This window comes from Tachypleus tridentatus, chromosome 4 (genome assembly GCF_004210375.1).
Source record: "Tachypleus tridentatus isolate NWPU-2018 chromosome 4, ASM421037v1, whole genome shotgun sequence".
NCBI classification, from domain to species: domain Eukaryota; kingdom Metazoa; phylum Arthropoda; class Merostomata; order Xiphosura; family Limulidae; genus Tachypleus; species Tachypleus tridentatus.
Genome location: NC_134828.1, coordinates 100,788,287 through 100,802,657, shown reverse-complemented (window position 1 = coordinate 100,802,657; position 14,371 = coordinate 100,788,287). Strand labels below are relative to the sequence as shown.

General features: G+C 35.0%; 1 protein-coding gene across 2 annotated transcripts in view; it reads right to left on the bottom strand.

The window, feature by feature from the left end:
• LOC143249771 (diacylglycerol kinase beta-like) overlaps window positions 1-14,371 on the bottom strand; it is a 243,099-nt gene that overhangs the window by 69,331 nt on the left and 159,397 nt on the right. For both annotated transcript variants that reach the window (XM_076500158.1, XM_076500159.1), the window contains exons 5-6: window positions 5,340-5,589; window positions 4,175-4,312 (exon numbers count right to left, since the gene is read on the bottom strand). In XM_076500158.1, coding sequence (XP_076356273.1) covers window positions 4,175-4,312; window positions 5,340-5,589 — 388 coding nt within the window. The remainder of the gene's footprint in view (window positions 1-4,174; window positions 4,313-5,339; window positions 5,590-14,371) is intronic.

Sequence of the window (14,371 nt, the reverse complement as noted above, 5' to 3'; positions counted from 1 at the left end):
TAAGAGAAAATGACGTGTGAGCACATGTAAAGCCTTTAGAAATATCACATAATAAATGTGATCCTCTTAGTACTCTGTCTCTACCGGTATGTTTTCGAAACGTTTATGGGTATGAATGAATATTTATGATCCAGTTTACAGTCTACACATTTGGCTAACCCACGGACTATATTAAATATAATATTACTCTATAGTTTCAGAATGGACTTTTGCTATTTAATACCAAATTCTTCACTATTCGTGTTTACTTCAACTCGTCAGTTACGATTTTGTTTATTGTGTGATGAAACCTCCAAATAATTTTGGCACGTCATTATTATGAAATAAATACATAAATGATTTCCTGAGCACAGAAAATGGACTTTGATACTTAACTTCATAGTTGTAACTTCTAGAATAGTTACTTGTTCAGGGTAATATTTTTATTACTCTATCCCTATAGGTAGTTTTTAGAGAAACAAAAATTATCCACTGACACTATGGCAGCTATTTAGTGGTCCACTGAATTAAGATGAAGATGAGAAAACTTGTTGCTCTTCCTGAGGTATTTGTATCTACTTTGTATATTTTCAATTTGAGAATTGTAAATATTCTCTTTGTGTTTGTGTTTTGTCTTTATTAATTTTCAATTTTTTGTGTCTCTTGTATAGAATTTAACTGAAATGGTCATTGAATTACCTCTGAATGCTCCCAGAACTAGGCATCTTCTGTTGATCATCAGGTCACCATTGAAAGTCAAGGATTATCCAGACAAAGTGATAACTATCTTGATTAAATAATCCCTAACAATTAACACCACCATATTGGTTGAGCTTAGCTGGAAAGTGGTTCAGTAAAGCATGAGTTGAAATATATATCAAGGTACTATGGTTCTCTCGTGAGGAAACATGTTGGGGTATGTCTCGTTATGATGAGGAGGCATCACCAAATGGGCAGTAACTGCCAATGGGACCACTATATCTCAAAACCTGAAAAGATCTTCACTTTATCAGAGTTAAACCTACCTCAGAGGGCAAATGACACTGGGATTGAAAGCCCAAGATATCTACCTGTACCTGGCTGGTACCACCAGTGATAATATCAAAAACATCAATGACTTCGTTACTTATGGTAGAAATAAAACTATTACCAGCAGAACAACAGCTGTCAAGAAATCGTCACCAACTTCACCATCATTGATGCCAAGGTAAATGAAGGGCATTCACTTCAACAAACAGCCAGACACCAACAAAAACTTTACAGAATCTTGATGTTGCAACATGCAGGACTTCAAAACACCAACCAAAACTTTACAGAATCTTGATGTTGCAACATGCAGAACTTCTTTACAGAATCTTGATGTTGCAACATGCAGGACTTCAATAGCGGCATTCAATGAGAAATTACTGGCCAACAGGTTCTGCAGACTACGTCAACAACAGCTGAGGTTCAACATATTAAAAACTACAGCAACAACCATCACCATTGTTTTATCTGTGAAACTAATTCGGCTTCTGAAGTAATAGTGGCAGGAAATCGAAACCAAATGGATTCAGGCCTTTGTTATATACAACCAGAAAGAGGATTGACTGTGTTGATGTCTATGCCACGTTCCCAGTTTGAAGAAGAGTGTACCATCTATGGGCAGAGATGTTCCTAAACCAAGTAAGCCTTGGTATGAACCCCAAAATTCACCAGTGACACCATGGCAGCATATTTCCTGGTCCATTATTGTAAAGGTTAAAATGATAGTGAGTAGGATTAGGGTTCGTTACTGCTGTTGAGATAGGTATGTATATTTTGTATATTTGCAATTTTGATATTGTAAATATTTTCAGCATGTTTGTTTTTGTGAGTATTAATTTCAGTTCTTATATTATGCTTGGGGTATTGTATTTGTGCAATTAGACACTTTGTTTATGTATTTGCAAGAACTGCCAAGTGTTTTCATTTTGATTTTATATCTTGAGAATAGTGTTTTTATTGGATAGTTGTGACTCTTTTATTGTGCTAATTATTATTTCTAAAATTTTTCGGTTTTAGTTTTAGATGTGTAATGTGCTATAGTTATTGCAAAAAGGGTTACTGTGCCCTTCGCTTTGTTTTTTGTGTTTTGTTCAAAGAGTCTGTGTTGGTGACGTATTTTTGTTATTAAGTGTTTATTTTGTTTTAATTGTTTTCATTAAGTTGACATTTTGTATGGAGTTGCACCTACATAATACATTGCATATTGCATCAAGTATCCTAATTTGATTTTGATTATGACTGGAAATATTTTGATATATTTAAGGTGTTTTTTTTTATTATGTATTAACTTTCATTGTTAAAGAGCTGTTTGTTGTCTGTGTTGCATGTAAGTGTTTATTGTGACAAAACAATGTTATCATGCTCTTTGACTGATATGCATTTGTAATTTTTATTGGATTTAAAATTGAAATGTATTATTGACTTGAGGACATGCCTGGAGTTAGAGAAGCAGGGAAGATCTGGTGAATGAACTAAGTTTTCTAACTTCTTATTCTAATTTATATTCATCAGTCTGTCTGTATATATGCAGATTTTACATAAAATCATTGAGTTAAATTTTATCTAATTGTATGTTCTTTGTCATTCTTTGGATAGAATACCCATTCTCTCAATAGTTGTAAATATATGGCTGTAGATTGTGAATAAAATAGCTGTGTCTTCTAGTGGTAAGCTGACCAGTTGATACCTTAAGTTTACAGTCTCTCTTATGTTTGAATGAGAATGGCCAATCATATAACTAGTATTAATCACTCTTTGTAAGTGAGGAACGCTAGATGTAAACAATTTTGTACGTACGTTTCAGCAAGTTAGTTAACTTTCAATCCAGTAGGAGTTGACAGTTCAGCAGCTAAACAAGGACTCCGACTGTTTCTGTATTATTCAACAATTTTTTCATTTTTAGCTTAGTCGTTATTTCTTTCTCACGAATTCTCTCATTTATTCAGAGAAATTTAAAACTACTCCTTAATAGATATTTTAACTAATCTCTATTATTCAAAAGACCTACCCAACTCTCAATGTAACTAGTTTGACACTACGATCATCAAGACAGAACTTTAATTGTGACAAGCAAAGTTTGAGTCGAAAGTGTATGTGTAACATTTGTTTGAAACAGAAATGCAATTGTACCAATTTTAATTAAGAAATAACATAGACAATTAGTGTACATTAAATTTTCTGGTTGCTAAGAATGAGCAAAATAATGCTCATTATATTCATTTAATAATAAAGTTTCGTAGGTATGTTACAATCGGGAAATCGTGTATGTTGTTATGTGCTTCAGTGTGTTTATACAACATTAATTATTCAGAAGTTGTATGTGTTGGCAATATAACAAGATTTAATAAACATTTTTTTGTGTGTGTTTCGGTTGTACTAAGGCAGTCCTTTTATAAATCATGGTCTCGACTAAATAGGACGTTACAAAGCTGTGTGTGTTTGTGTGGACTGTGGTTGAAACTACAAAAATATTGCGAGTTTGTATGTGAATGGTCGTTACAGCCTAAAATATTTACCAAGAGGGATCATCAAAAAGAAGAAAGGTTGAAAACTCTTGTTTTAAGGGAGCAAAAATAATAATGTTTGTTTGTTTGTTTGTTTTATTTCACGCAAAGCTACACGAGGGCTATCTGCGTTAGCCGTCCTTACTTCAGCAATGTAAGACGAGAAGATGTGTGTTTTCTTATAGCAAAGCCACATCAGATTATCTGCTGAGCCCACCGAGAGGAATCGAACCTCTGCCTTTACCGTTATAAATCCATGAAAATACCGCTGTTCTAGCGAGGGGCAGCCTAGAGGGAAGGCAGTTAGTCATCACCACCCACCGCCAATTCTTGGACTGCTCTTTTACCAATGAATAGTGGGATTGACCGTCACATTATAACGCCTCCACGGCTGAAAAGGCGAGCATGTTTGGTGTGACAGGGATTCGAACTCGCGACCCTCAGATTACGAGTCGAACGCCTTAACCACCTGGCCATGCCGGGCCGAAAAAAAATCATATGATTATTATTTTGTAATTCATCCAATACAGCTTACAATGTGTTTATTGAATATAATTTTCCAGTTTAAACTTAAACTACATTAGTAGAACCATTGAAGAAGCACAAATGTTATTATGATTATGTGCTTTACACATTCAAAATATCCTTTCGTGTTAGTAACTTACTATTATGTATTAACATGGAGCTGTTCGATTTTCGAGAAGAATTCCGAGACATTTGACTGTGGCAAGGTGACGAATCTGTAGACTTTTGGTCCATGTAGTTTTGTGTCACTGTCACCATCGGATAAATAGACGCGCTACCTGGTGGTGAAAGATAAAATATTAAATATTTACGTAATAATATTAAATACAATTTCTAAATTCATCAAACAAATACAGAAAATATGAAGAAGTCTTTTTACACAGTAAGAGATTTGGTTTAAACACATTAATAATTATTTATCGTGATGTCTTTCTGATATAAAAAAGATACTTCTACCTCATGCAAATGATTGTGACACATATATAAATAATGTGTGTAATGTGTGCTCCAAAATTCTTCAGTGCTATGATATTTATTATGCTAATTCAAAACTCCTCCGTGGCAAAGAATCGATTTATTTGGCTGTCAGCAAATTTATAATTTGTTGATATTATTAGACGTTTTTTCATGGATTTTCGAAAATATAATATTCAAGCTACTTGGAACTTCGAGCTTGATTTTTTATGATATTGTTCCAAATAGAATAAGTGGATTGTATAATAAACTGCTCTGTGTATTTTGTTTTACTTGTTTTTTTTAATACAAATTCGTTATGTTTTTTGTCCAATATTTGTATGTGAGAAGTTATTCTATTAAAAAATACTTTAAGTTTTATATTCCTTAAATTTCACTCCTTGTCTATTTTGGTGATAAATGTTGTACTGGTTAATAGCTATATAGTCCAATATCTAGTCAAAATGTTTTGGAACACTACAATGCCTAAAGGATTTTTCAAAGTTCTACTGTTGAAATAATATTTTAATATATTATCTTAACATTTCGGGTCACCGCAGAATTTTAAGAGGTGTTTTCCGTTTCGCAGTTCAAATATTTATATATTTTAGTATCTAATCACAAAGTTCTAGAACACCACAGTTTCTTATGACCTATTCAAAGTTTCGCGTTTTAGAAATTATATATTTTAGTTTATGTAATTTTTAATATTTGCATTGTATAACGTACAAAATATATTTTGAAGTGTCTTAACTTTCCATTTTTATTTTATTGGTATCTTTTACGAATTTTTTATTTGTTTTTTTTATCATAGGATATCTATCGTCTCCTAACCTGTTTAACTCACCATACCTGCTCTTCCTCGAGAACTGTCACTATCACTTCGATTATGTCCTAAATGATGCAGTTTTTCTGTTAGACCGTGAATTTTTTCAGCCAAACTTTGATGTTTTTCGTCTTTTCTCTCTGTCTGGCCATCCTTGCCATGATGTTTTTCATCTTTTCTTTCTGTTTGGCCATCCTTGGCAAGTTCTGGAAGAGAACCGCTTGTCTTGTGCGAAGTAATGGGTGCGCATGCTGTTGTCGACGTTACTGCTGCCATCTAGTGAAATAATATATACAATTTTAAATTCAATTTATGTTTGGCTAAATAACTCTTTTAGAAATTTCAAGACCGTCAAGAGCTATAAAAGGGCAAACTTTTAAAAATCAAATACGTCTTTCTTCTTTGTCACTGTTATTTTTATATTTAAGGGTCTTTCACGAATTTAGTCTACGGTACCATTTCCTCACCAACTCACTATGCTCATACATATGTGTAGATATGTATATAGGCAATGGATAGGATATAAACAAACAAGTGGAGTCTATAAAATAATATATATCGATTGAGTATAGAGATTTTAGTGAGTAAGCAAACAATACAGTTAACGCGTGCTGTTGCTTCTAAAAGACCTATACGCTTTTTAATTCAATTATATTCAATGTGAGACGTTTAACCAGACTGTGTGTGTGTGTGTGTGTGTGTGTGTATGTTTTCTCATAACAAAGCCACAGCAGATTGCCTGATGTGGTTTTCCTTTACACATAAAGAGTGTAACGGATTTACCGTTTTTTTAACTATTTTAGTGCTTACGCTTGTTTCTGTATATTTTCGTTTTGCCTATGACGTATATCCTTAACTATCTGTTACGCAAGTTCCGTCTGTTCTCGAAACCTTTAACTGATTTCTGAAAGCGAGAAGCAAAAATATTTGTTGTCAAATGAACTTTGTTGAAGGTTTTAGAGACTCGCGTGACTTGTATAATGGTCCGGCATGGTCAAGCGTGTTAAGGCGTGCGACTCGTAATCTGAGGGTCGAGGGTTCATATCCTCGTCGCGCCAAACATGCTCGCTCTTTCAGCCGTGGGTGCGTTATAATGTGACGGTCAATCCCACTATTCGTTTGTAAAAGAGTAGCCCAAGAGTTGGCGGTGGGTGGTGATGACTAGCTGCCTTCCCTCTAGTCTTACACTGCTAAATTAGGGACGGCTATCACAGATAGCCCTCGAGTAGCTTTGTGCGAAATTCAAATTCAAAAACAAACAAACAAACAGACTTGTAAAATAGTAACTCGCCAAGATAAGAAGATTATTGGACAGCTACAATCACTGTGCTATAGGCTTAGGAACTATAATAATTATGATTTAACGTCTTTTAGCGGAAAACTACAGAATTTGACCAGGAACGTTTATTGACTTCGAACATTACAAACCGTTCAATTCTAGTGAATAACTTCGGACGTTAGTATTTCTATGAGGACATTAAATTTCTTCGCTGGAAGATATCAGCTTGTACCTAGTGTGAGGCTAGCCAAAAAAGACGTCGTTAGTTTAAGCGAGGTAAAAAAATATCTACTCAGATATAATATGCTCGGCGTGAACCTGGATCGTTGATAAAATATTAAGTTCTAGACCAGATAGAAGAGTCAGTGTTGTCTGTAAGTTTGTAATAACTGTTGTATATAAACCATCATTTCTAATAACTATCAGTAATAACCGTTATTATACATTTTACTGGTTTTATGTTTATGTATTGAAATGTATTTGTGTTAAAAAGGAAATTGTGTGCATCAATCTTGTTGGTAAATAACATACAGTTAAGAGATATTAACATTTAATTAAATACTAAATTAAAGTTAAAATCTTCGGTTATTTGAAATAGTATCATGTTAACATACAAAACATAATAAATCGGAGACTTGCCCAAAATAAGTTAAAATGCGTACAATAACATTTCAGATTCTTGATGACGAGAAACCCACTTGAAATAATGTATCTCAGAACGGCTGGTTTGGGTATTAACACTTTTACTAGTAAAGCAGAGAACAACGTTTCGACCTTCCTAGGTCATCTTCAGGTTGCTAAAGAAGTAACTGCTAACCTTTCATGAAAATACGAGGTTGTTAACTTGAAAATGACCTATGAAAGTCGAAACGTTGTTCTCTGCTTTACTAGTAAAAGTGTTAATACCCGCATAAGCTGTTCTGAGATAGATTAATAACTTTCAAAATTCTAATTAAAAGTTTCAGTTGAATTATTATTAGTTCGTTTTATATGAAATGGCTGATTGTATAGGTAAAAATAAAACGCCATATTTTTTTAACAAACACCAATTTTCATAATCAAAATACTCTCCATTTGCTGCAATGGTTTTCTTCCAACGGGATAGTAATGAAATTATTCCATCTCCATAATACTCCGTTGTTTGGGAGACAATAAACTCTTCAAAGGCTTCCATAATAGTCTCCTGATTCCTAAATGTTTTGTTACGGAAAGACAGCTCCAATTGTCCGGAAAAAGCAATAATCAGTTGGAGATAGATAAGGTGAGTATGGTAGATGGTTGAAAATTTCATATTTCAATTATCTCAATTTTGAAATGATGATTTGTGAGGTATGGGGTCTGTTTTATCTTGCAACAGAATCGGTCCATGTCTCTTCATTAATGATGGCTGTTTGGTGGTTAATTTTCGATGCATTTTATTAATTTATTAGCTAAAATCGTGCTGTAATTGTTTCACCAGATTGCAGAAAAGAGTAATTGATTATTTGCTCTGCAGACAACCATAATGTCACCATAACTTTGTTTGGGTACAAAGACGGTTTCGGCCCATTGTTCTGATCACTTCCGGTTGTCGTACAGGGCCCACTTCTCGTCGCAGGTAACGATTCGCTTCAAGAATGACTTCCTCTTGTTTCTAACTAGCTTCTGTTCTTTCATCAATTCGTGTGGCACCTATTTGTCCAATTTTTCAACCTTTCTGATTACAGCCAGGTGGCGAGAAACAGTTTCAATGGAAACTTCTAAGTCTGTTGTAAGTGTCTGAACTGTCGTTTGTGAACTATCTTCCACAATATATCTTAATCTTTCTTCATTCACTACAGACTGAGGCCTTCCTCGGGGTTCGTTCTGAAGGTTCATATCACCAGAACGAAATTTCTGGCACCAACGCCGAATAGTCATTCAGAACTAATCTCTTGTCCAAACGCCAAATTGATGTTTTTAGCGGCCTTGGCTCCATTTTTTTCCCAATTAAAACTTATAAAAAAAGTAGTGTCAATTCTTTTGAAAACATCATCTTGTATAGAATTAAAAAACACAAGACAATTGTAATATAACATGGCATGACATACAAATGAAAAGCAAAGCATTCCTGTAAATACTGAATAGCATACAATAAAATTACTGTATCCAACTTATCCTAATCGCAATCATTCCTCAACTAGGCGAAAGTAGGGTATTTCATGTGAAACAACCTTATAAAAGGATAATTATTGACACTCATTTAAAATTGAAAGGTTACAAAAGATACCAAACAAGGCATCGAAACCGAAAAGCTTTTATTCAAGGCCTTTAGGGTTCGGCATTTTAGTCCCTGATATATTTATGGGACGAATTGAAAAGTATGCTATTAAATTGGTATAATTATTTCATCTATCATTTCTTTCATACGGGTTTCCCTTGCGCAAGGGAAAGCATCTGGCTAAAAAACGGAATGCATTAGTCTAGATCCAAGTGACTCTAAGTGATTAAATCTGGTTTTAACTTAACTTGCTGGACATAATAGGGGAAAAAAATAACAAATTTATAGTTTTCACTCTGTACTTAGATATCTTTAACTTAGTTTTAATCAAATTCTAAACTTGATAAAAAAATCAGTAAACGTATATTTTAATGATTTCTGAATTAAAATTGATTTTATGTTTTAAAACGAATAGGAAGCAACAGAAAAATTAAAAAAAAAGTCTGGAAATTACAAAGAATGTTCTAAATAAACATGAACTTGTTCAGGAATTTTATAATTTGCCTAATGGAGTTGCAAATGAAATAAAATGAGTACGCAAACATACACTTTAGTGAAAACTGTTATGAAGTGTGACACATTATAACACAAACGAAGCTAGAGTTTATGAAACATAACATAAACGAAGTAAGAGTTTATGATGCATTGTAATGTAAACGAAGCAAGGGTTTATGACAAAAAAAAAAGCAAATGAATCGAAAGCTTATGAAAATGCAACAACAGTCCCAGTTCTGCGTCAAACTGGAAGAAATGTTACTTTCTATAATTAAAACAAACCACCAGCATGGGAATCGCTGTTGTTACAAAAAACAGTGACACTTTCTCTCAGTGCTATATCGAAAGTCTCATTTTTCGTAACTACCATGAAACCAAACTTTACGTGTAAAGACATCATTGTTACATCTTTTGTTATTCTTCATCACACCTATTTTGCCCACGTTATTATTGTTATTATTGTTATAATTTTGATAACTATAGTAAGTGATACGTGAAGTACCACTCTCATCCGAAGTTTTCTAAGTTTCAACAGGAATAAAGCTAAAAAAAATGGAAACGGTAACTTAGTTTTGAGGAGGATGTGGGCTATTTTCTGCATCTTGGAGTTTCATGTTTAGTAATGGATGGAAAGGATGGTGAAGAAAAACGCCGAAACGTCTAAAGAAATTCCTCAGCTCGATCCATAACTTTTATAAAATAATACATGTAAATATATAGGATGCGCATGGAGCTAGATACAGCAATATAATTGTCAGAAGGCGCTTGCAAGAAAGTTATTTACCTGAATATTACAGAGTCAAACATTACAAAACTGAAAACAAAAAGAATAGAGTAGTACTTTATGGACTGACGGAGCAAAGATAACATTTTAGAAACTCTAGGAAGTTTGATATGAGAAGGTTGCCATGAGAAATGTAAACAACGAGTGTAACATGTACCTGAAAGTTGCAGCCAAAGAGACTACATATTTACAAAGTCAAATACCACAAAACTGAAGAAACATCAAGAAAAAACGTATGGTATTGCACGGACTGACGAAGCAAATATGACATTTTTGAAACTCTCGAAATGTTTATATGAATAGGTTACCACGAGGAATGTAAGCAACGAGTGAAACATACGAGGGCTGTTCAAAAAATACGCGGACTGACGTCATAAAACAAAATGTACTTTATTTAGAAGTTACAGGTCTGGGACCCCTTCAAAGTACTCTCCTCCCCAACGCACACACTTATCCCAATGGTGTTTCCACTTGTTGAAACAGTCCTGGAACGCTTCTTTTGTAATGTTCTCCAGCTCCTTCGTCGCATTTGCCTTAATCTCGGGAATCGTCTCAAATCTTCTTCCTTTCAAGGGTCTTTTGAGTTTGGGGAACAATAAAAAATTGCAAGGAGCAAGGTCAGGTGAGTAGGGGGGGGGAAGAACAGTGATCGAGTGTTTGGCCAAAAACTCACTAGTTCTGAGGCACAAATTTCGCAGCAACGCGATGCATCTTCAATTTTTTCGGTCAAAATCTCGTAACAAGATCCAACTGATATCCCACACTCTTCAGCAAGCTCCCTAACAGTTAGACGTCGATTTGCCCGCACCAGGGTGTTGATTTTGTCGACGTGTGGGTCGTCAGTTGACGTGGAAGAACGTCCAGGACGGTCATCATCTTCAATGGACTGTCGACCATCCTTGAAACGTTCATGCCACTTGAAACATGCCGTACGCTTCATAGCAACATCACCGTAAGCCGTGTTAAGCATAGCAAAAGTTTCAGTCGCAGATTTTCCAAGTTTAACACAAAATTTCACAGCAAGTCGTTGCTCCTTCAGGTCATTCATTCTGAAATCCGCCAAACGAAAAAATCGCACTTCACTTAAAACCGCGTAGCTAATACACAAATGAAGATATCTGCAATCAGGAAATGGCGTCGTAATCAGCTGATCTGTGCGAACCTAGTGACACCAAACGGATTCACCTGGAACCAACTGGAGCCGCGCAATTCAAACAGTCCGCGTATTTTTTGAACAGACCTTGTATTGGTGGATATTGGTGGGCATTACAAGAATAAGTATCAATGTTTTGCTACTGCGGGGAATGGAAGTGTTATCGAAGTTGATGTCTATATTTTCGAGAAGGATCAGTTTTCTGACATCAAGTCTCATTACGACATATCTAGTGGATATTGTTTCATGTTTCTTGTTGTTAAGCACAAACCTATATAAAGGACTATCTGTTCTCTGCCCACCGCAGGTATCGAAACCTGATTTCCAGCGGTAAAATCCGCAGACATACCACTATGTCACTGGCGGAAGGGGGCATGATGTTTACTTAGTCCTAGATTTAATTTTCTACTGAATAAGAGAGATTTGGAAGAAAAATAAGAATGTGGTGATTGAAAAGTTGAAAAATAAACAGTCCAATATCCTAATAATATTTAGTTTGGAAATTTCTGTCACCAGGTGAAAAGTGATCAATCGAAAGATAAGTCAACTAATCTGCCTGGATTTCTGTATAGCGTAAAAAGGATTATAGTTTAAAATACTGAGAATATCCACACCTGATTGAGGTAGTGATATAGTCAAAGAAACAAGAAATACATTATATTCCAAAATAAACACATTATATTTAACACTGTGCAACTGACGACTGCACATGTTGGATGCAAACCAAAACAACTTTCTTATTTTTGCAAATTTCCATTGAAACTTATCTGAAGCTAGCCTGGACTCAGATGATGCTAGATGGTTACTGTATGTGATGACGAAATTGCATTGGTTAGTTAGTTGAATGGTGTTTTTGGAAGTAATTATAGTTATTTTGTGTTACCTCTGGGCCCGGCATGGCCAAGCGCGTTAAGGTGTGCAACTCGTAATCCAAGGGCCGTGAATTCGAATCCCCGTCACACCAAACATGCTCGCCCTTTCAGCCGTGGGGGCGTTACAATGTGACGATCAATCCCATTATTCGTTGGTAAAAGAGTAGCCCAAGAGTTGGCGGTGGGTGGTGATGACTAGCTGCCTTCCCTCTAGTCTTACACTGCAAAATTAGGGACGGCTAGCACAGATAGCCCTCGAGTAGCTTGTGCGAAATTCAAAAACAAAAAAACAAACTTGTGTTACCTCAACTTTCTTACAGTTACTGATAGAACGAATTAGAATATCTATATTTGTTAATAATTGATTCAAAGGTTCTGCAGGAAAAGTGAAGCTAATGAATTATTTCGCACAATCGTCCTGCTGGAATAAGAATGAAAACAAACTTTACTGCTGTCCTTATTGATGTAAAAATAACATCATCATTTGACAGAAACATATAAACTGATCTACAATAATATATTACAATACTTTAACTGAGTAATGTTCGTTTGTTTATTTCAAATTCCGCGCAAAGCTACACGAGAGCTATCTGCGCTAGCCAATATGATCTTTTTTATTATAAAAAAGTTTCGCCTGGATGATACTGCTATCGATTCTAGAAGTTACTATTGGGGTATCTCAGGGATCAGTTTAAACGTATATATACTCTTAAACCACGTGTTTATATGAATAACAGAAACCCTTTTCATAAATAATTTACTGTTTGGCTTGTTTTGAATATCGCGCAAAGCTACTCGAGGGCTATCTGAGCTCGCTGTCCCTAATTTAGCAGTGTAAGACTAGAGGAAAGTGAGCTAATCATCTCCACCCCCCGCCAACTCTTGGGATACTCCTTTACCAACGAATAGTGGGATTGAATGTCACGACTGAAAGGGCAAGCATGTTTGTTGTGAGGGGGATTCGAACTCGTGACCCTCATATTACGAGTCGAGTGTTTAATCACTTGGTCATCTCGGGCCAACTGAGTAATGAAAGTAAACGAATTATTATGATCCTCTTCATATTAATCTAGTTCCTCTTGGGAGGTAACAAAATTTAATCATTAATGTCCAATAATTTTCTTAAATATTTATTTTCAAAATCCTGAAGAATCACGATGGTTTATAAAATTAAAATTCGAAGTTTAATCTTAGCAGTAAAAACATCACAAATAACTCATTGCCTAGTTTTCCGCTTAATAGCAAAGGCTAAACAAACACTCCGTATGCGAAAATGAAAATTTGAATTTTTATTTTAATTTTTGGTCATTTCTTCAAATTTTATTGAAAAATAAAAGATTAACATGAAGGTACTTATCGTGGATTTATTATGAAATGCTTTACTTTTGAAATTATTTAGATTTACGTAAAAACTTTGGTTGTATATAAAATTTCTGTCCAAAAATAGACAAAGGGAAATCTGCTACCCTTAATTTGTGCAGACAAATTAGATGAAATGCGGTAAATCAATAGCCCCCATCAGGCGCTTCTGAGCTCATTTTGTCTTGTCGAATAGTAAGATTTCTTTGTGACTCACTGATAGTTCCAAACTGCGAGCGCATTTTTGTTGCATGGGGACGCGAACCGTAAATCCTCGAATTCATAGTCTCAGCTACTAGGCACTAGTCCTCGTCCAGCCCAGAATAAAAGGCAAACAAAACGAGTAACGCACTTAAGTGTAATTAATAAATCTTTAAAATATTTACGAAACTATTAGTAAAGAATGTATTCTGACACTGTGAATGCTAGTTTCTTAACACAGTGGGCTACCTCCGCTCTGTCTACCACAGGAAACAGAACCCAGAGTTTTAGCGTTGGAAGTTAGAAGATTCACCGCTGACCAACAGTGACACAAAAATGTTGTGTGAGCTTGTTTGTTTTAGCACAAAGCTACACAATAAAATATTTGCAATATGTTTACCAAGGGGAATCGAACCCCAGATGTTAGCCTTTTAAATTCCAAAACTTATCGCTTACCCTCTGGGAGACCCTAATACTAACAGAGTACAACATGAGGTGAAAAACCTAGAATTATACATATTCTATTGGAACAATCTAACACTGTAGATGTCTGATGCTTTGTACAGTCAGTTTTGATTTGTGTTTTAGTGAACGATACTGAAGAAACTTTAAAGCGAAACGTTGGGTATATAATTAAATACAAACATTTTGGTGTTTTAAGGTCGTTTTTAACTAG